The following is a 21,707-nucleotide window of genomic DNA, read 5'->3' as shown; positions in this document are numbered from 1 at the left end:
CTTGATTGTCAAATAGTACATATGAAGTCATTCATGTCCTTTAGACAAAACAAAAAACCATTTTCAAAGCATGCATTTAAAAAGTATATTCATGGGCTCACATTTAAAATCCAAACTCAATGTATACGAAAAACTCAGGTAAAACCCTTTATAAAACTGACTTTTATAAAAAAAATAGGGTTTATGTGATATGAAGTTGGAACAATAGTTTAGAATTAAATATGCATAATAGACATCAAAATCTCAATGATTAAGAAATTGGAACTCATAATAAAAACACAACCCGAATTTTGATTTCAAGAAATTGTGGGTAGAACCCTAAACATAACATTTTAATAATTGAATTTAGATGTAGGGCGTGAGGAAGAACTAATTAGTCCATCACTATGAGTAGCCTTACATACCTGGAAGAATAATGTTCTTGGAGAATTTTGAAGAAAATCTTGGAAGATGAAGTGTGGGGAAGAGTCTTGGATTGAAAACCTTAGGTATCTTGAAGAGAACCTTGAACTTGGAGTCTTTAGATCTTGAGAAATTGGAGAAATCTTTTTCTTGGAGTTCTTGATCTTTGAAAGAAGGAGAATTTAAGGATTTTGAGAGTTTGTATATGTATAATGATGATATTAGGTTATAAGATAGATTTAAAAAATCTAATTGCGATTAAAAGGTCAAGAATACCTTTCTGGAAACATAATAAGACCATAACAATCAAAGAAAACGTCCTTTAATAAATCCTGTCAATCAAATCAGCGATCTGGAGGTCCCCTCGCTAAAATATTCGGTGGGTCGCCAAGTAGGGCTTTAGATCACCAAAATAGACAGAGACTTATGGTTTTTAGGATATTTCAGTGAGTTAATTCAGTGATTCGCCAACTCATTCGGCGATTCGCCATAAATGAGTCGGTGTCCTTGCTAAATTTTCTCTACCCGGACATGTTCTAGTTAAACGACCATAACATTTTTCTCCAAATGCAAAATAAGAAATACTTGGTGGCGTTGGAAAGAATACTCATAGATCTATATGAGTGTTTGAAGTTGACATAAGTTGAATCTTATATCAAAACTCAATCGGTAAAAAAGCTTTCAACTAAACTTTGTGCTAGGGTATTCTTATGACCATAATTCCTCTCCAAATCTATTCCCACACTAAAGAATATATCTTACCACCTAAGCCCAATTTAAGAATCACTCGATACGACCTTATATGCAAATGAAGAATGATTCGGGTCTTAGCTTAGACATTTTTAGGTGTTACAAAAGCATCATCCTGGAGAAGCTAAGAAAGTCATGCGCTATGTTGCTGAAATTACAAAATTTGGACTATGGTACTTCCAAAGTTCAAATTTTAATCTCTATAGTTATTCAGATAGTGATTGTGGGTAAGGTGTTCGGATGATAGGGAGAGTTTTTTTGGGAACCTTATCACTCTTGATTCTGCAGCTATAACTAGGAGCTCAAAAACACAACCAAAAGCAGTGTTGTCTAGTTTCGAGGCTGAAAATGTCGAAGCAATATCTTCAACATGCCAAGCATTGTGACTCATGAAAGATCAAAGGTGTCATTCTATCCATGAACTCGTTACAGAAGGACTGATTGAGTTGAGGGTTGTAGCACCAAAGAACAAGTTGCAGATATTCTTACCAAAGTACTTCCTCCAACAAAGCACAATTACTTTATGTTATGTCTTGGCGGATATGATTTTGAATGAAGTGGGAATGTTGAGAATTGATTAGAAATCTGTTTTTTAAGTTTACTGCTTAAGATAAGTTTTGGCGGATATGATTGCATAGTTGCATGTAGTATGTAACCACATACACTTGCATGTGGATGCATTCGGACCCAACATAGGACTTTCCACCCTCCCATAGATTTTAACAATTATAGTAATTGAAGAATTTTGAAAAATTAAATACTCATAGAAATAGTTTCAAACCGTGAAATCATATTATTAACTGACTGAAAAATTCACTGTGGCAATTAATGCCTTTATCTTAACATGAAAATTAAAATAAAATAAAAAAATTAACTAAAAAATCCAGGTTGGATAACCAACACTTTATGGAACTTAAATTACTAATTAGAACTGAATTTTTCCAATAATTTATTTGTTTGCTCCAAAAGTATCTTTCACTGCATCTGCAGCTCCTTGTGCCTTAGCTTTGATCTGTTGTCCAGTCTGCAGATATTATGAAGAAAAATTCAAGTAAGAACAACATAGAGTCGTAGCGAAAGTGAGTCTTCACAGGGTAATTATTACAAACTCACTGCAATACATGTTTCAATTTTTTTATTTTTATGTCTATCCTTATATATATATATATGTTGAGTTAATTTTTTGTTGAAAAAAATGTAATATATATAAAGAAAAGTTTTTTTTAATATTAATACAAGTTGCATAAACAAACCTCCTGAACGGATTGTTGGGCAGATTGGACAGTATCTCTAGCTTTGTCCATCATTTGGCTAGCTTTCTCCTGAAATATATATTTATGAACTAATTAAGATGACATGTCATTAATCACTACTAAAAAATCACTATTTTCTCACTAAAAATTTTCATTGAAAAATGTTCAATGGTTATTCTCTCGGATATTTGGATTGAGTCGGTGTAAAACAAAAAAATAAGAAGTTCCCCACGTGAGAATCTGTTCTCCATCATGCATTTTCCTAGTATGTTGATTCAATGGGAAACGAGTGGAAAATTCATGCTTTATAACACAAATTTCTCACTAATTTGCAGTGTGAAAAATCTTTGTTTCTATTTCTAGTAGTGAATCAATCCAAATAATAGAAAATATTTTTGAGATTGATATATATATTTAATGAACCTGAGTTTGACCCTTAGCCTCTCCTGCATGATAACTGGCTTTCTGAGATGAATTCATCTTGCAATAAAAAAAATATTAAATGTAGAAAATAAACTATTAATAGAAAGTGTTTAATTAATTTGGTAGTGATGCTGAAAATTAAAGCAAATAGGTAAGATATATATAGGTAGTAATAATGGATGTGTAACAATACGTGTGTACCTTAGAATAATTGTCGAGCGTTTGATCAGGACAACTTTAATTCTTGTCCAATTGTGTTAATTAGTTGACAAAACAATCTCCACATATATGTTGCTGGTGGGAGATTAAACTTGAACATATTGGATGTTTTATTAATGTAATTTTAATGTCTCTAATTAAGCATGTATGTTGTCTGCTTTGTTGTGTATAAAATTTATATCATCACATCATATTTAATAGGTGACTGTATGAAATTTTCTATAAAAACATTAATTGGTACCTTAAAAAAATAAAAAAGCAATCTTTTATCATAATATATCAAAATATATTGATATAAAAAAATATTTACACTATCAATATAAAATAACTGTACTAGTCTCACAAAGTAGAGTTTGGGAAGGGATGCATATACGCAAGTTTTATTACTATCTTTAAGATAGAAAAGTTATTTTTAATATATATTTGATTCAAGAAGACAGTCCGAAGCAGTTCCAAAAAAGAAAGTTGCGGAAGTACAAAAAAAACAAACACTAACAATAATAGCATCTAGTAATAACCAAAATTACAATAATTGAGGTACAAGTAATAACAGATAGTAACAAAAATTAAAGGACAAGAAACTACATGAGCAATACCATGACTTTTTATATGAATGGACAACAAAACAACGCATTGTCACCTACTATTCTTGTACATCCATATGTGTCCTCTGCACTCTCCTATCTACGGTCATGTCCTTGGTAAGCTGAAATTATGTCATGTCAAATCTAATTACCTCCCCCTCCCCTAATATATATTCGGTCTACCTATACCTCTTCTAGAATCATCCATGACCAACCTCTCACACCTCCACACAGGGACATATGTGTCTCTTCTCTTCACATACTCAAACCATCTCAGTCTCGCACTCTCACTTTCCGCATCTTGTCCTCCACTAGAGCTGCTACCACCATATCCTAGATATCCTTATTTTTTATCTTATCTCTACTAGTATGCCAACACAATCATCACAACATCTTCATTTCCGCAACTTTCATCTTTTGAATGTAAGTGTTCTTCATCGGTCAACACTCCTTCCTATAAAAAAAAAAATTGGCCTAACAACTACTCTGTAGAACTTGTCTTTAACCTTAGGTAGTACTTTCTTATCACATAAGACTTCATATGAACCTCCATTTAGTCCATCCTGCACCAATACAATGAGTGACATTCTCATCAATCTCCCCATTCACTTGAATAATAGACTCAAGATACTTGAAACTTCCTCTTTTTTGGATGACATGTGTATCAAGCCTCACTTCCACATAGTCACTGAACTTGAACTCCAAGTACTTTGTATTGGGCCTGCTCGACCTGAACTCTTTAGACTTCAGGGTGTGTCTACAAACTTCCAGCTAGCTTAGTGCTTAATCACCACGAGTCTCGTCAACTAGAACTATGGCATTTGCAAATAACATATATACACCATGACGCCTCACTTTGAATTTGTCTCATCAATGTATCCATCAGTAAGACAAATAAAAAGGGGCTAAGGGTTGATGTCTGGTGCAACCTTATCAAAATTGGGAAGTGTTATGAGCCTCCTTACATAGTTTTTATTCAAGTTTTGACTCCATCATGCATGTTCTTGATCACCCTAGTATGTCACATACCTCTATCCTCCAAGTAACTCCAAAGAACCTTCCTTAGGACTTTGTCGTAATTAAGACTTTTCTAGATCAATGAACACCATTGGTAAGTTCTTATGTTTTTCTAATACTACACCATCTATCTTCTTACAAAATGAATGGACTCTATAGTTGAGCGTTGCGACATGAATTCAAACTAATTTTCAATAATAGTCACTGCCCTCCTCACCCACATTTCTACTACTCTCTCTTAAATCTTTATAGTGTGGCTTAACAACTTGATACCCCTATAGTTATTGCAATTTTGAATGACACCTTTATTTTTGTACAGCATAATCATTGTGCTCAATCTCCATTCTTCAAGCTTCTTCCCCATCTTAAAAACGACATAAACTACTAAATGCCATTTGATTTCATCAACAGCAAAATTACCAGAAATTAATGGAAGGAGTGGCTGGCCAATGGTGTGGTTGTCTCTACTTTGTCCAGAAAATTAAACTAATAATAAAAAAAAACTCAAATTTAAATGACATTCTTTTCAAATAACAAAAAAGAAACACATGTTTAGGATTAATGGAATCTAGCAAGTCGTAGGAACAGTATTAACCCTTTTAAATTCTTTTTGTAACAATGGTTTACATGAACACTATGGATCGTTTGGTAGGAGGTATTAGGAGAAATAATTCATGTATTATGTATGGTATTATTTAGTACTATGTTTGGTAAAATTTTTGGGCCTAAGTATAACTAATCCATGGATTAGTTATACACCCTACATGGTATTATAGGAGCTAGAGATGTTCATGGGTCGATTTGGATTGGTTATTGGTCAAAACCAAAACCAAACCAACTTAATCGGTTTTAAAATTATCAAAACCAAACCAAACCAAATATAGTATATATTTATCGGTTTGGTTCTTATCAGTTTCGGTTCAGTTCAGTTTGGTTCGGCTATTCGGTTATTAACCATAGACAAAAATAAAAAAATAATTCATTTAAAACGTTAAAAAAATGACAACAATTTATTTAAAACGAAAATAGTTAGAATGACTGACATTACATAACTTTCCATCATTGAATTTACTATGAATAAAACTTCCAATTTCATTATTTTGGCTTAGAAGAAAGAGACATTGATATTTTCAATCTTAAAAAAGAATTGTCATAGACACACTCATATACATAAAATCAATAAGATAAATATTCTCACCTTGGACATTTTTTCTTTCATAAGTAAATTATAAATAAATGGGAAAAGGGACTGATGTACCCCTCAACTTCGTCATTTAGAGCTGATATACCCCTCGTTATGAAAGTGGCTCATATATACCCCTGCTTATATACAAATGGCTCACATATACCCTTTTTCTCTAACGGAAATGAAAAAAATTAATTTTACTTTAATATTTATTATTTTTTAAAAAAAAAAAACATAATCCCATAAGCGTATATTTAATCCTCCTCAAACATTTTTTTTTTTACTTTTTTTGTTTCAATGACTAATTTAAATTTATTATTTTGATGGTCAAATTTATTTATGTTTCACTAATATTCTTGTAAAACTTATTATAGATGACCAAATTTGTTTCTTCAAATGCAAAAATTAAATTACAATATAGACAAAAAAAAATAGTTTTAAATTATAATATAGCCAAAAAAAATAGTTTTAAATTTTTTTCTTTACACTAAGGAATGAAAGAAAAAAATAAAATAAGAATAAGAAACTCAAATAATTATAATCAAAGAAGTCAAAAAATAATTTATGTATGAAAAAGATTAAAATATACCTTGAACTTTGCTAGAAGAATCATATATACCCCTAACTAATTTTTAAGAAAATTAAAAGTCAAAAATATAAATTTAAAACTAATTTTTTCACTTCCGTTAAATGAAGGGTATATGTGAGCTCATTTTGTAACGGTAGGGTTATATGTGTGCCGTTTGTATAACGGTAAGGGTATATATGAGCCACTTTCATAACAAGGGGCATATCAACTCTAAATGACAAAGTTGAGGGGTATATTAGGCCCTTTTCCCAAAATTTGATGAATACACATATAAGATCTTTAAAGTTGTTAATAAAAATAGTATATTATGTATGTATAATAATAAAATATATGTATATAACTTGTCGGTTCGGTTTGATTCGGTTATTTCTTCGGTTTTTTCGAACCAAACCATAACCAACCCATATACTATCGATTTTTAAAAATCTAAAACCAAACCACACCTAACCCAAATAAAAATCTATTTATTTAATCGGTTTGGTTCAATTTTTTGGTTTGGATAAGTTTTTATCCAAACCGTGAACACCCCTAATAGGAGGTATTACTAATACCTTCCATGTGGTGGTATTAGTAATATATACATTGGATTTAATACCATGAGATTATCTATGTAAAGACAAAAATATCCCTCAAATCATTTTATTTATTTTCTTGATTTTATGTTTTATATTTGTACTAGTAATTTATTTAAATAAATTAGCTTACAAATTTTATTATTTAGATAGAGTTGTTTGTTACTAAATAAATACAATACATATCAATACAATATTTGAAATGTGAGTTGTTTAACATTTAATAATTGAAAAGGCAAATATATCACCACATGACGTTTATGATCTTAATTGAATATTTTATTTGTTGGTTTATATGTGGTTTCTAATTGTTTGTATTTTGAACAATTTATAAATTGTATACATATTAAAACTACACCTTGCAATTTTTATATGTAAATATAGATGATTTATTCGATTTTACTATTTTTATCGTATTTTCGATTTTAAAGTAGATGGTCTATCTATTTTAAATTGAAAATTAACATTTTTAAGTGATTAATTTATTAAGATAACAATTATTTACCCTCAAATAATTCAAGTGAGAAAATAGCAAACATGACAACAAAATTGTTCCTCCTAGTTGGTTAGAAGGCCATACGAGTATAATATTGTCCGGCAATTATCTACCTTGACCGATTACATAAAATAGAAAATCTCATAATAATGCAAGGGTATAATTGAAAAGAAGTTTTTTGTAGAATTTTAATCCAAACACAAGATGAGGTTAGAAGCAATGAACCAAACACTTGATAAAAAATACACCCTGCACTACTAATCCCTACGTTACTAATCCCTGCATAATTTATTTTTCTACCAAACGACCCCATAATGATTCAAACCAGCTTCTGGCCACCTCAAGTATCTCATTAGGTATCTATTGCCTCCTATCAACACAAGTATTGAGTAACTTTGTCCGTCTAAACTTGGGCCGTCTAAACTTGGGCAAAAAAATCAGCCAGTGATCTTTATCTATGTTTATAACCATGTTGAAGGTTCAAATGTTCAGCCCCACACATCCCAAAAAAGGGAAGGGACATTAATACCAAAAAAATAAAAATCTTTGTTCAAATTGTTGCCAAAAAAAATTCATGTATAAGTTTTCGCGTTACATTCTTGATACTATATCTCAATCCCAAACAAGTTGAGGTCGGCAATATGAATAATGAACAACCATTTTTTCCATTGCATTACATTCTTCAATATGTGGAGAAAAAAAAAACATTATACAAACAAGAGGGTTAATATCTCAGCTGAGTGCTTGATACCCCAGAGGTCCTTGTATTGCATCACTTCTTGTACTGTTCTTCCTAATGAAAGAAGGAACCCAAGGGAACAGTTTCTCCAGCTCCTTGCCTATTGCACTTTGGGTGTATTGCTTATCATTAATCCCAAATTTTGCTCTTTCTATGGCTTCCATTATATCTTCCCTTGACACACAATCAGCCCCTGTAAAACATGCATATAAATGTAATATTGTTATGTCGGTGGCTTCAGCCATTCAGTCTTGGTTTTGTAAAACAGATGCGATTTTGTTATTTCAATCAACAACAACATACCCAGTGAAATCCCACAAGTGGGGTCTGGAGAGGGTAGAGTGTACACAAACCTTACCACTACCTTGTGGAGGTAAAGAGGTTGTTTACGAAAGACCTCGGCTCAAGTGCAGCAAATACAAGTACAAGGAAGAAAAAAACAGTGGAAAAAATAGCACCTAACAAGGGGGCAGTGTAAATCCTACAAGAAAGGACCAAGAACAACAAAATACCGTGATAATCAAAATACAATAAACAACTGACGATTTTGTCATTTCTATCATGGTAAAAGAAACAGTTTACCATCTCAAAAAAGAGCATAAAAAGATAGGTAAGCAGAGGAGAGAAAAAAAGCTTTACACATGCACTAAGTAAATGGAAACAATAGCAAAATTGTATATGAGGAAGTGCTTGGTTGTAATAGAGAAACATTACAGACCTGCTAATTAGGAGCTCTGGTACAGGGGTGGGCAAGTGAGAGAAAATTTGAAACAATAAAAGGGCATGCAAGTTTTCACCGGATAATCATCCCAATGTTTAAACATCATTTTCCTCATATCAAGACAAAATATAAGCCCCTCATAACTAAGTTTTCATTAAAAAGTAAATCACATGCTACTCTATTTGTGATGCTTATTTGCTTCAAGATAAATGACATCACACATTCTCCCAATCATAAATAGCTATCCAGTGAAGCAAGTTGATGAACTAAATACTCATCAAACAACAGCCGTAACTTTCATTCCCTTTCTGGCCCTCCTTTTTATTTTGTTTTATTTTTAAGGACACTTGGTACATTTTTACGGCAACACAAATAATTAGCTAGCTACCAATTTTACACATTCGCAAATAACACAAATAAATAGCTAGCTACCAATATCAACCATGAAGAGGGTAAGCACATGTGAATGCAACGAAACAGTTGTAATCAGTACAATATGTCTTGATCTAACCTCTTCGAGCAGCAAGCAAAGCAGCTTCATTGACAATGTTGGCAAGGTCAGCACCTACAAGGCCCTGGGTAAGAGATGCAACCAGGTTACATACAAGCTCCAGGTCCTCCTCAAGGGGAACTTCTCTTAAGTGTACAGCCAGGATCTTTCTCCTTCCATCTTCATCAGGTTCACCCACTAAGATTTTCCTGGAGAAGCGTCCAGGCCGACATAGTGCTGGATCTAGAGCTTCTGGTCTATTAGTAGCAGCAACTACAATGATATTCAAGTCCGATTCAAAGCCATCCATCTCCGTAAGCAACTAAAAAGCAGAAGGGGGTTTAGGACAAAAAAATGCATATTTTAACCATTAGGACAAAAAAAATGCATATTTTAACCAACATATATAAGTATCAATTCTAGAGCACAATGTTTCAACTCCTTACACCTACATCCTAACTGCCCTTTCTATCCCAAAAATTAGACCGATCTTGTATTTGAAGAATAGCCAACAAAAAAATACAGTATTTAGTAATGTGTGGCTAACAATCACTTTGTTATTTGTCAATTTCACCCTGTCCAAAATGAGAAAAACTAATGCATAAAACATAAAATTGAACTAAATGAAATAAGAATTATCAGTTTGACCCACATAACCTAAAGTAAATCAACTTTTGGGACACAAGGAGTAATTAATCAAGTAAAAGACAAAATGGAAAATATGGCTCAACTCTTAGAAACTTCTGGTTTTTATAAACTCTTAAAAGTCCAAATGCAGAACTAGAACTCCATGTAGAGGCGGACCACGGCAAAACATTTCCCCTTAAAATAATTCTATATCGAGTTAATTGAAGGAGGGGAAGCATCCTTGACTTTGTTGTTCACAGTAGCAGCTTGCCACGTGAGAGAATGACTGACGGATCGAGGGAATGAAGGCTATAACATAGAGTTGGAGGCCGTAATTCTGGAACATCCAGAAAAATCCATTCAAGAAACCAAAGAGGGAGGTCTGGAAGAATATCTAGAATGCCAAAGCACCGAAGTAGTGTTGGAATGAGGGACGAGATTTTAATAGCGAAAACTTACGAAGAGGGGTGCCTTAGTAGTGAGCTGGTGTAATATCAATATGTGCTAGGAGTAAGGCTAGGACATACCGATATAGACCACCTCTATTGCATTGCATACTTTCCTATATCGATCCTAGTATCCGTCTACATTTCAATGAAGCATAGCATGTTGGAGGTTACAGAAGATAGGTAGGAAAAGGTAAGTAGCTTTGCGAACAACATCATAATGTCTTTTTGGGATTATTTATGGTGAAAGAACTAGGATATTATATCAGAGCAGCAAGAAAGATAAACATGTTCCATTTATATTTTTGGTGTAAAGAGAGAATCCTATGTTGTACAGATTGCTGGGATGATGAATGATAGTGGTTGAGGCCGTTGAGCCACGTACAATATTTTGACACTATTAAGATATAGGAGGATCATCAACTCGAAGGCAAACAGAAGCATTTTTAGAAGAGAAGACAATTCATTTGCAATCAGTTTATGTCTTGACAATTCTTATGTTACAACGAAAAGGAAGAACTTCAGGTCTACAAGGTGTAAACAGTAGGAAATAGCAGCTGTAAATTGCTACAGAAAATCTGAAAGTGAAGAAGAAGGCTCAAGTTTTCTTGAGTTCAATTTTTTTTCACTAGATGTTTCATTACATATGGTGTATTTATAGATAAAGTGTAAGAATTACAACCCCATAATAAGCAAAATATCTCACACCAAACTATGTACCTATGTGGCACACTAACCACCACTCATTTTAAATCAAGACTAACATATCTACTACAAAATATCTCCAACCTAGGAGTTTCTATACAATTCTTACTTTTCTAACATAACTAATACAAACTATCTCCAACCTAGGAGTTTCTAGACAAATCTTACTTTTCTAACATATCTAATACAAAATATCTCCAATCTAGGAGTTTCTAGACAAATCTTAATTTTCTAACACTCCTCCTTGAGATTTTTCATTGAAACTCCTTTCAACAACCTTTGAAACTCAAACAAAGACCCTTGGTCAGAATATCGGCCTGCTGATCTTCACTGATACAATGCACCAACTTAACTTCACCATTCTTCTCGGCATCTCTTAAAGCATGAAACCTTATGTTAATATGCTTTGTTCTTCCATGCTGCCCCGGATTTTCAGCCATCGCAATGGCTGATTTATTGTCCACATAGATCACTGTTGGTTCTTTTGGCAACAAATTCAATTCCAACAAGATCTTTCTTAACCAAATTGCTTGATTTGTAGCAGATGCAGCAGCCACATACTCGGCTTCTGCTGAAGATTGTGCTACAATATCTTGCTTCTTTGTGCTCCAAGAAAAAATGCCTGAACCAAACAAAAAACAGTAACCAGAAGTGCTTTTGTAATCATCCAAACATCCACCCCAATCACTATTTGAATAGCCAATAAGAGCTCATTCTCCACATTTCTATACCAGATTCCATAATTAATCGTCCCTCTAATGTACCTTAACACCCTTTTAGCGGCTCCAAAATGCTTAGTGCTGGGACTTTGCATATATCGAGATAACAAACTGACAGCGAACATTATGTCTGGCCTAGAAGCTGTTAGATACAATAGACTTCTATAAACTTTTGGATCTACCCTCTCTTCGCCATCATCCATCATTAATTTTTCATTCACAACAAGTGGAGTTGCAACAACTTTGCTCTTGTCAAGCTTGAACCTTTTTAACAGATTCAAGGCATACCTCTTTTGGGACAAGAAAATTCCTTCACAAGATTGAGATATCTCCATTCCCAGGAAAAACTTCATTTCTCCTAGATCGGACATCTCAAAAACTTTTAGCATTTCATTTTTAACTTCTTGAACCGCAAGAGGATTTTCACCTGTAATCATCAAATCATCGACATAAATTGATATCACAATCAACATCCCATCCGCTTGCCTTTTGAAGTACAAAGTAGGCTCATTTAGGCTTCTGTTGAAGCCTTGAGACAGCAAATGAGAATCCAGCCTACTATACCAAGCTCTTGGGGCTTGTTTAAGACCATAGAGAGCCCTTTTAAACTTGTACACCTTGTCTTCTTCACCTGCAACTGTAAAACCTTCAGGTTGTTCCACATAAATGTCTTCCTCAAGCAATCCGTTGAGAAATGCAGATTTTACATCCAAATGGAAGATTTTCCACTTGTATTGTGCTGCGAGAGCGACTAGAAACCTTACTGTCTCATGCCGTGCAACAGGAGCAAACGTTTCTCCAAAGTCCACTCCAGGCTGCTGAGAATAGCCTTTAACTACAAGTCTAGCTTTATGCTTGAAAATGGAGCCATCTGGATTGAACTTTGTTCGATAGACCCATTTGACACCAGTAACATTCTTCTCTTCTGGCCTATCAACCAACTCCCAAGTATCATTTTTATTAATCATGGCAAGTTCCTCCTCCATTGCTGAAATCCACACTTTGTGGTTTGCTGCTTCTTCAAATGAGGATGGTTCAACAAGAGCAAAATTGCATTGCTCATAAACTTCTGCTAGTGATTTGGTCTTCAAAACAAGAGAGTCTGTAGTCAATTCAACATCTGAATTATTTTTTGTTCCAGCAATAGGACTAGAGGGAGTATCACCTTTTTTCTGATTTGGAATTGCAGCTGAAGTACTCCCACCTTGGTTCTTCACAAGGTAGCTCGATCCCAATCATAGTGGCTAGACTCATCCACTACAAGATCTCTACTAACAAACACCTTCTTACTACTAACATTGTACACTTTGTATCCTTTTGCAACTATACTATAGCCCAACAGAACACACAGTTCTGCCTTGCTATCTAATTTGCCTCTTTTAGCATCAGGAACATGTGCATAGCATACCGAACGAAATATCTTCAAGTGTCTTGCAGACGGCTTGATACCCTTCCATGCTTCAAATGGTGTCATGTCTTGGACTACTCTAGTTGGTAATCTATTTAGCAAATAGACAGCAGTATTGACTGCTTCAGCCCAAAAGTATTTAGGCATCTTCTTTTCTGCCAACATGCATCTCGCCATCTCCATCACAGTTCTGTTCTTCCTCTCAAAAACCCCGTTCTGCTGTGGAGTGTAGCTAACAGTAAATTGTTTTTGGATACCCAAATCTTAACAATACTTGCTGAACTGATACGAAGTATATTCAGTTCCATTATCGGATCTAATATCGGATCTAATATACTTCAATTTACAGCCACTCTCCCTTTCTACCATAGCTTTGAATTCTTTGAAAATGGAAAACACTTGATATTTGCTACTAAGAAAGTAGACCCATGTCATTCGAGTCAGATCATCTACAAAGAGAACAAAATACTTTTTTCCACTCAAAGAAGCCGTCTTCATTGGTCCACATAAATCTGTATGAACCAACTCTACCTTTTCCTTAGCTCTCCAAAGACTTCCTTTAGGAAAGGATCGTCTATGCATTTTACCAAATTGACATGACTCACAAACATCTCTACACATGTCAATTTTGGGTACTTCAAGCACCATACCCTTTGATTGCATATACACTAGTGAGCTAAGATTATAATGACCGAACCTTTTGTGCCAACGCCAAGTATCGCTCAATTCAACATTGAAAGAGCAAGTATCAATAGAATAGCATGAAATTGGAAAGGAATTGTCAATCATGCCAATTTTAGCTACTTCACATCCTTTAGGACATAAATGACACGTTGTTTGTCCTTAAAATTAAGAGAATAATTTTTATGAGCAATTGAGCAACACTTAACAAGTTTTGAGTCAAATTTGGCACATAAAGAACATCATTAATAATTTTCGTACCTTCGTCAATAGGAAATTTTACTAACCCTCTACCGTGAGCTTCCACCAATGCGCCATTTCCAAGCTTCACTTTGGTTCTATCAGATCTGTTCAAGGTAACAAACAGATTTTCATCAATCGCCATGTGCCTTGTGCACGCGCTATCAACATACCATTTACATTGGTCAATATGTGATGTGTGCGAGGCCATGAAAACCTCCTCCTCTAATTTTCCAACTTGGTGATCATCTGCGAAATTCACTCGATGGGAAGACTGGCCACTTTGATTTTGCTTTTGCCTACAATACTTCTCAATGTGACCATACTTCTTACAATATCTACATTGAATTGGAGACCTCTTTGAATTCTGCCAACAATTCTTCTCTAAGTGGTTTGTCTTCTTACAAATACCACAAGGTGGAAATTTTTCTTTTATCGACAAATCACCTTGGTTTCCACCAGATTTTACCTCTCCAGGTTTATCCAACCACACTTTTCTGTTTTCCTTTTGATGTTTGAATTTATGCCTTGCTTGAAAGGCATCTTCTACTATCCCTTCACTTCTCATAGTGACCCGTTGCTCTTGGACTTGCAATTTGGAGATTAGTTCGGCAATTGTAAGAGTAGTCAAGTCACAAGACTCTTCAATAGCTAAGATTTTTTATTCAAACTTGTCTGGAAGGCTGACCAAGATCTTCTCTACAACTTTATGATCTGGAAAGGTTTCACCAAGTATTCTTATCTTGTTCACAATCTCCATCAGCTTTGAAGAGTATTCTTTCACACTATCTGAGTCTTTCATCTTCAAAAGCTCAAACTCTCTCTTCAATGCTAAGAGTCTAACAGACTTTACTCTACTGCTGCCTTCAAACTCCTCCTTTAACTTATCCCAAGCCTCTTTGGTTGTTTCACAAGTCATAATCTTTGTAAACATCACGTCCGTAAGACTTGAATGTATGCAGGTGAGAGCTTGTGGGGATCTAGTCACCAACTCATCATACTTCTTAATTTCATTGAGAGTTGCATGAACTCTCAATGGCTGGACAGCAGCTTCTCCAAGCTCAACAACTTCCCATAAGTTGAAAGCATTTAGATAAGCCTTTATTTTGATGGCCCATATGTTATAATTCTCTCCGGTAAAAGTTGGAGGACCTGTCGTTGGTTGATTTTAAGGTTCCATGAATTTTTTTCAGCAAGCAAATTCAAGAACAGAAAGTAGATGAGTGAAACAAACAAAATTTGATTCAGATCCCTTAGAAAATAGGCTCTGATACCATGTTACAATGAAAAGGAAGAACTTCAGGTCTACAAGGTGTAAACAGCAGGAAATAGCAGCTGTAAATTGCTAGAGAAAATCTGAAAGTGAAGAAGAAGGCTTAAGTTTTCTTGAGTTCAATTTTTTTCACTAGATGTTTAATTACATATGGTGTATTTATAGATAAAGTGTGAGAATTAAAACCACATAATAAGCAAAATATCTCACACCAAACTATGTACCTATGTGGCTCACTAACCACCACTCATTTTAAATCAAGACTAACATATCTACTACAAAACATCTCCAACCTAGGAGTTTCTAGACAAATCTTACTTTTCTAACATATCTAATACAAAATATCTCCAATCTAGGAGTTTCTAAACAAATCTTAATTTTCTAACATCTTATAGCAATAACAAGGGCTGCAACATTTATTAAATCCAGAATTAGGAATTGCAGTGCAACTCTAAGAAATTTCCAGTTTTAAGAACTATATGTGTGAACAAAGTACGGAGCCAAAAGGGCAAACAATTTATGGAGGAAACCAAAATGGTAAAGGTGCAGGGGCCCACGGGCCTTCCCCTATACGCCGTTAACGGCGTTAACCAACGAAAAGAGGAAGGCACATGATGGCTTGTGCCTTACAAAGCATATGACGGCTTGTGCCTTACATTAAAAAAAAAAGGCGGCTGACATTTTGCGCCTTACAGGCACTGTCAAACCCCTTTTTCATCTAATTATTTCTCATTCTTTAGTTGTTTTAAGATTCCTTTTCATTCTTTACTTATTTTAACATTCTTTTTAATTATAGTTATAGTTATTTTAACATTCTTTCCTTTTTCATTCTTTTAATTTACACCTTGTTTGGATGGTTGTACTGTATTGTTAGTCTAAATACAATGTAATGTTTGTTTTGATTGTTATTTAAATTATATTGTATTTTAAAAACTTTGTCGTGTTTGTTTTTAACATTCTTCCCAATTTATTTTTACCGCGCCTTAACTTTTTCATACTTATAATTTATACTAGTTACGATAGCCCGTGTTGTGCACGGATCCAATAACATAAAATTTTATAGTAATTGGTTATACTTTTTATAATATCTAAAATAATATTTAGATTTGAATGTGCTATTATTTTAAAGTCAATTAGAAAACAAACTATAAGTTGTTTTTCAAATTTGAAACATAACTTTAAATTAAATTTAGAATGTTCGCAGTCAAATACTAAGTTAACCGTTTGGCTATAAAATACATTTCATTAATTAGATGGAAAAAAGGGGTCTGATAGCACCTGTAAGGCGCAAAATGTCATTTGCCTTTCTTTTTTGAATGCAAGGCACATGCCGTCATGTGTCTTCCTCTTTTTGTCGGTTAATGCCATTAACTGCGTAAAGGGAAGGCACTTGGGCCCCTGCGCCTTTACCCTTTTGGTTTCCTCCATAGATTGTTTGCCCTTTTGGAATTTTTGGTCAATTTTGTTGCCCTTTTGGCTCCTGACTCTATATGAACTTACATAACCTGTTCTCATAAAGAAGCACCTATTTATCACATAACTGGCAATGAAAGACCTAATATGAACATAAATGGAAAAAATCTGGCAGCTGCCAAATAAGCCATTTCACAAAAGTAGATATATAATAAGTTGAGGTCAGTGGATCAAGATTCTCAAATGTTAATACTAATCATCCACAAGTAAACAATGCACAAATAGCAGAAGGATATCAGCAAACTTATGACTCAATCAAGATGCCATCAGATAAATAAGATGACTCCATCAAAGAAGAGACAGAGGTCTCAGTCTCTATTTTACCTGATTCAAAGTTTGGTCTCTCTCATCATTGAAACTCCTGCCACGCTTTCCTCCGACAGCATCAAGTTCATCAATGAAAATGATTGAAGGAGCATTCTTTCTTGCTACACTGAAAAGGTCTCTAATACGAGCAGCTCCTCTTCCAACAAACATTTCAACAAATTCACTAGCAGAAACAGAAAAAAAGGGTACTCCAGCTTCTCCTGCCACAGCACGAGCTAGTAAGGTTTTTCCTGTCCCTGGTGGACCTACAAGCAGTACACCTCTTGGTAACTTTGCCCCTAGCTTACTGAAGTTTATAGCTCCTCGCAGGCACAACACTATCTAGAAACAAGAAAAGGGATTGTCAGTCCAATATGGAATAAAAATGGCACTAGGTGAAATAAGACAGATCCTTTACTAACTTGTACATATGAACTACACAAAACCCTCCTTGACTTCCATGGAAGGAGGAATAATTGGACACCTTATCTTAGGAAATAAAGGCTATCGTTCTTTCTTTCTTTTTGATAAGGAAACCTAATAGGTTATTGTATCAATATCATCATAAAAGTTACTCACTTAATCACTAGTGAACTACAAGTCAAGACGAAAGAAAAGGTTGGAAGAGAGAAAGAGAGAGAGAACGTCTGTCTATGTGGTACATTAGCAACCTCTAATATTTTTAGTCATACACATACAGTATGGCTGAATTTGTAGGAATATATGGAGGTTTACTTTTCTCATCATATATAGCAGCAAAAATGTGAAAGCTATCAAGTTTGTTGTTATTTCCTAAGCTAGGAACTTCAATTTCTAGTTATTGTTTTAAATTCATGGTGCTTACATTTTTCTCCTCAACTGTTAGGAGTTTCTTATTCAAAATGGTTTTAAGTTTCACTAAAATTAAGTCTAAGAGGGAGGTATGAGAGAATGTAGGAAGCAAACACTCAAGAGAGTAATTCTATCTCAGCAGCAGAACAGTTAAGAAGGAGAGAAGGATTTCCATGAGTTGTGCTACTTGTGCAAGGAGTATAGAGATGATACATATCACTTCAAGTCCACTGGATCATTGTGTTCTCACCATTTAACATATCACTGGTGTTATAAAGGAAAGTGAAGAAAACAATTATGTGTTGGTTATTACAGACAATAAACAATTGTCGTTGTGTATTTTTGGACAATATGGTATGAAAGAACTAGGATTTTGTTTAAGCATGTTTGAAGCCTTAAAAGTAGATCTTTTTAATTTCTTCTTCAGTCAACGAAAGAAGCTGGCAAAGCCCATTATGTTAGTTACCCAAAATGAAATGAAACTGAAAACCCTTGTATAACCATGTTAAGATAGACCAACATTTACATCCAATACATAGTCAATCAACTCCTCATTAAAGAATGTACCCGATATTTCACATGCGAATTCAATTGAGACCACTCTTACTGGAAATGGGTCACTTGATCATTAGGATTTATAGTTGAACAAAGAGGGAAGCCGATTCTTTTTGAGGTAAGTCATTTCATCAGAATCTAAATGTTTCAAATGTTAAGGCTAATAATAGTCACAAACGTCTAGGTTCCCTTTCTAGTTTCTACTAAAACTACAGTACTGCTTGCTGGATGAAAAAAATAGGTGTTTTTTCTTCCGAGTCGAAGAGCATGGAGATCAAGGATTAGGGTAGAAGGTTAGTAGCCAGCCAAGCGATTTCTCTCTTTTCTGTGGGAGAGCATGGTTCTATGTTTGCAGCACCTTATTTGCTCCCTCTTCCCCTTACCAGTATTTTTTTTTTTTTTTGATAAACCTTACCAGTATTATTATTATTATCATTCTATCATTATCTGATTCTTCAATTTTAGTACTACAGCTGTTTCTGTTACTTTGGTTATATTTACTATTTTTGTTGTCAGTATTTTTCTTTTCTACAATATTTTCTCCATAGCTTCTTTACTCTTGTATTTTTCAAATCTGTTATAATAATGTTCTTCTTGAGCCGAGTGTCTATTGGCATCAACCTCTCTACCTCACAAAGGTAGGGATAAGGTCTGCATACACCCCCCACCCTCCCCAAACCCCACTTGTTGGATCACACTGGCTATGTTGTTGTTTAATCAAAGTATTAACTAAGCATCTACTGTGAACTCAGTTGAATGCATCACAATTCATCGACTGAAGCAACAAAGGACTACTACCAGTTGACAGATGATAAACTCACTATTACTGTAATTTCAAAACTTAAATACCAATTAAAAGTTACTAAGCAGTTCATAATAATGATTGCTTACCTCCATAAGTTCCACTTTTGCAGCATCCACACCCTCCACATCATTAAAGCCAACCACCTGGTTACTTGGCTTTCTTTTTCTTGCAGGGCTATTGGCAGCAGAAAGCTGACGATAGAGAAGCCACATTATAGGAGTCAAAGGAATCCATAAAGATAACATAGTAATTAATAAGCTCCTAATTGACATAAGTGTTGATTGTGGGGCTGAGCCATACGCTGTTCCCTTTTCCCTCATTAGACTAAGAAGATATCCTTCATCATGATCAATCTTCCTTGTACTAAACTGCCATACAGGGGTAGAACCTTGGGCTTTTGATATTTTACTGAAGACATTCCTGCCACCTTTGTTGCTATCTATATCTTTGCTTTCCTCAGTGATGATTGTGCTTTCATCAGGAACTAAGGAATTATCGTCGCCTGTCTGAGCATTTTTAAGACTCCACAAGTTCGTATTGTAGTAAATACGCCGCGTGCCTTCCTCAAATTGAACCTTTGATACAGATCCTCCCTGAAGGCTGGTCATCAAGTCTGAATATGGAACAACCTTTGGAGAAGGAGTTGCTGTCAATCTTAGAAACAAATAACACAAGCCCAATATCACAGAAATTGAAGTTGACAGTGCCACTCTTCTTGTGTTCTTCCTCAGAAACTTCCCAAAATCATTTAACATAGATATAACAGATACCCTTTTCAACCTTCTTGACAGTAATCTTATCCTTGGTCTCAATCTCAACGAAAACTTCCTACGACTATTATTACTTCTTGTTTTGTTCAAATGGGTTTCTATATCTCCCTTCTCATTTACCATTGACCTAACCCCAGTACTACAATGCAGTAATCTACTTTGAGATTTACAAAACCTATAATTCAACCCCAGTAAAGGAACAGAACTTGAGGTAAAACAAGAATTGGCTAATGAGCAAGATTGATTCTTTAATCTCCTAAAAGGGTCAGAATTCCCAAAATGAAGCATCCGTTTCTTGTACCTAGACTGAGATATACAGAATCTTGAGGTAAAACAAGAATTGGGTAATGAGCAAGATTGATTCTTGAAACTTCTTAAAGATTCAGAATTTCCAATATGGGGTTTCCATTTCTTGTGAGTAACTAATAATCTGTCATTTGAAACAAGAGGTAAAGATGCCATTTTTCTACAATATGCACATGAGCTGTTCCATGAAACTTGGAAAGAACCTGAACCCAACACTAAAGATTAATAATATACCTGGTTTTGATACTGAAGCTGGAGACATTTTAGGGATTTAGCATTGTAGAGCAACTTTGAGAGGGAAGATAAGAGAAGATTTTGGGGTTTTCAAAAATTATTCTGCACTGAGAGGATGAGAGGGTATAAGGTGAACCAAAATCTTGGGATCTTTTGATATTTTCAGAATTTTATTCAATATGGGAATTTTGGGTCATTTTTAGTAGTTTTTTTTTTCTTAAATTCATGCTCTTTAATGTTGTTCTTAGTATTTTAAGTAGCAAAAAATTAATTGAAAATATTTTTGATATCAGAAGAAGAAAAAATCTGCGGGGCGAACATTTTTATTTTTGTGTTATAATATAACACAGATTAGGTTTTATAAAACATAGCAAATTATGCTTCTTAATTTATGTCGAATTTATGTTATTAGATGCATAGGTTCAAATTCAACTTAAAAATTATGTGTTACAAAGTATACTTGGATTTAGAGATTTTACGTCGATAGAAGTATAGGTTTGCCTTATTCGGTTCAATGAATTTTCATTGAATGAATAACAAGATAAAAATTAAAGATCATTTCAAAATAAAAAGGGTATTCATGCAGAAACTTATATTTTCAACGGAAGAGCATAAATATCAAATTTTGAGACCATTATTTTATCAGTTGTAGACAGAGTTAATTGTTTTTTCGAATACACCATTTTGGGACCGCTTCAAATAAAGTTACAAAAATTTGTGTGTGAAATTTAGAAAATTTTGGACAATCTTTATTTGAAGTGTGTTCTTGTCAAAGCCAAACATCACACTTCTTATTGAAGTTAGTTTTAGCAAAGTCAAATTTTGGATATTTTTTATTGAAGTTGTGGTCTTGACATGGTCAAATTTCAGCCATATATTGACCTGCC

The 21,707-nt window shown here is 34.2% G+C and overlaps 2 protein-coding genes across 2 annotated transcripts; both read right to left on the bottom strand.

Annotated features, from left to right (window-relative positions):
• Window positions 1–1,922: 1,922 nt before the first annotated feature.
• Window positions 1,923–2,939, bottom strand: LOC125860442 (stress-induced protein KIN2-like). Its single transcript, XM_049540401.1, has 3 exons — window positions 2,829–2,939; window positions 2,406–2,474; window positions 1,923–2,176 (listed from the first exon to the last, which is right to left on the bottom strand). The coding sequence occupies exons 1-3, from the start codon at window positions 2,883–2,885 to the stop codon at window positions 2,102–2,104; spliced, it is 201 nt and encodes a 66-aa protein (XP_049396358.1). The 5' UTR covers window positions 2,886–2,939; the 3' UTR covers window positions 1,923–2,101.
• A 4,989-nt stretch (window positions 2,940–7,928) lies between these two features.
• LOC125858138 (probable inactive ATP-dependent zinc metalloprotease FTSHI 3, chloroplastic) lies at window positions 7,929–20,975 on the bottom strand. The gene is made up of 4 exons (XM_049537828.1): window positions 19,597–20,975; window positions 17,338–17,661; window positions 9,463–9,763; window positions 7,929–8,423 (listed from the first exon to the last, which is right to left on the bottom strand). Exons 1-4 carry the CDS (start codon window positions 20,740–20,742, stop codon window positions 8,224–8,226), a joined length of 1,971 nt encoding a protein of 656 aa, XP_049393785.1. The 5' UTR covers window positions 20,743–20,975; the 3' UTR covers window positions 7,929–8,223.
• Between the last annotated feature and the right edge of the window lie 732 nt (window positions 20,976–21,707).

Source organism: Solanum stenotomum, chromosome 3 (genome assembly GCF_019186545.1).
Source record: "Solanum stenotomum isolate F172 chromosome 3, ASM1918654v1, whole genome shotgun sequence".
Taxonomy (NCBI): domain Eukaryota; kingdom Viridiplantae; phylum Streptophyta; class Magnoliopsida; order Solanales; family Solanaceae; genus Solanum; species Solanum stenotomum.
The sequence above is the reverse complement of the archived record's forward strand: the minus strand, read 5'-3'. Positions and strand labels throughout refer to the sequence as shown.

Bases quoted from the DNA above. Each gene is read 5' to 3' on its own strand.
- LOC125860442 (XM_049540401.1), bottom strand. From the start codon at position 2,885: ATGAATTCATCTCAGAAAGCCAGTTATCATGCAGGAGAGGCTAAGGGT. The intron at 2,475-2,828 runs GTTCATTAAATA...TATATATTTCAG, and splicing joins AGGCTAAGGGTCAAACTCAG to GAGAAAGCTAGCCAAATGAT. The intron at 2,177-2,405 runs GTTTGTTTATGC...TAATATCTGCAG, and splicing joins CCCAACAATCCGTTCAGGAG to ACTGGACAACAGATCAAAGC.
- LOC125858138 (XM_049537828.1), bottom strand. From the start codon at position 20,742: ATGGCATCTTTACCTCTTGTTTCAAATGACAGATTATTAGTTACTCAC. The intron at 17,662-19,596 runs GTAAGCAATCAT...TCTTGTTTCTAG, and splicing joins CAAAAGTGGAACTTATGGAG to ATAGTGTTGTGCCTGCGAGG. The intron at 8,424-9,462 runs GTTAGATCAAGA...CATGTTTTACAG, and splicing joins TTTGCTTGCTGCTCGAAGAG to GGGCTGATTGTGTGTCAAGG.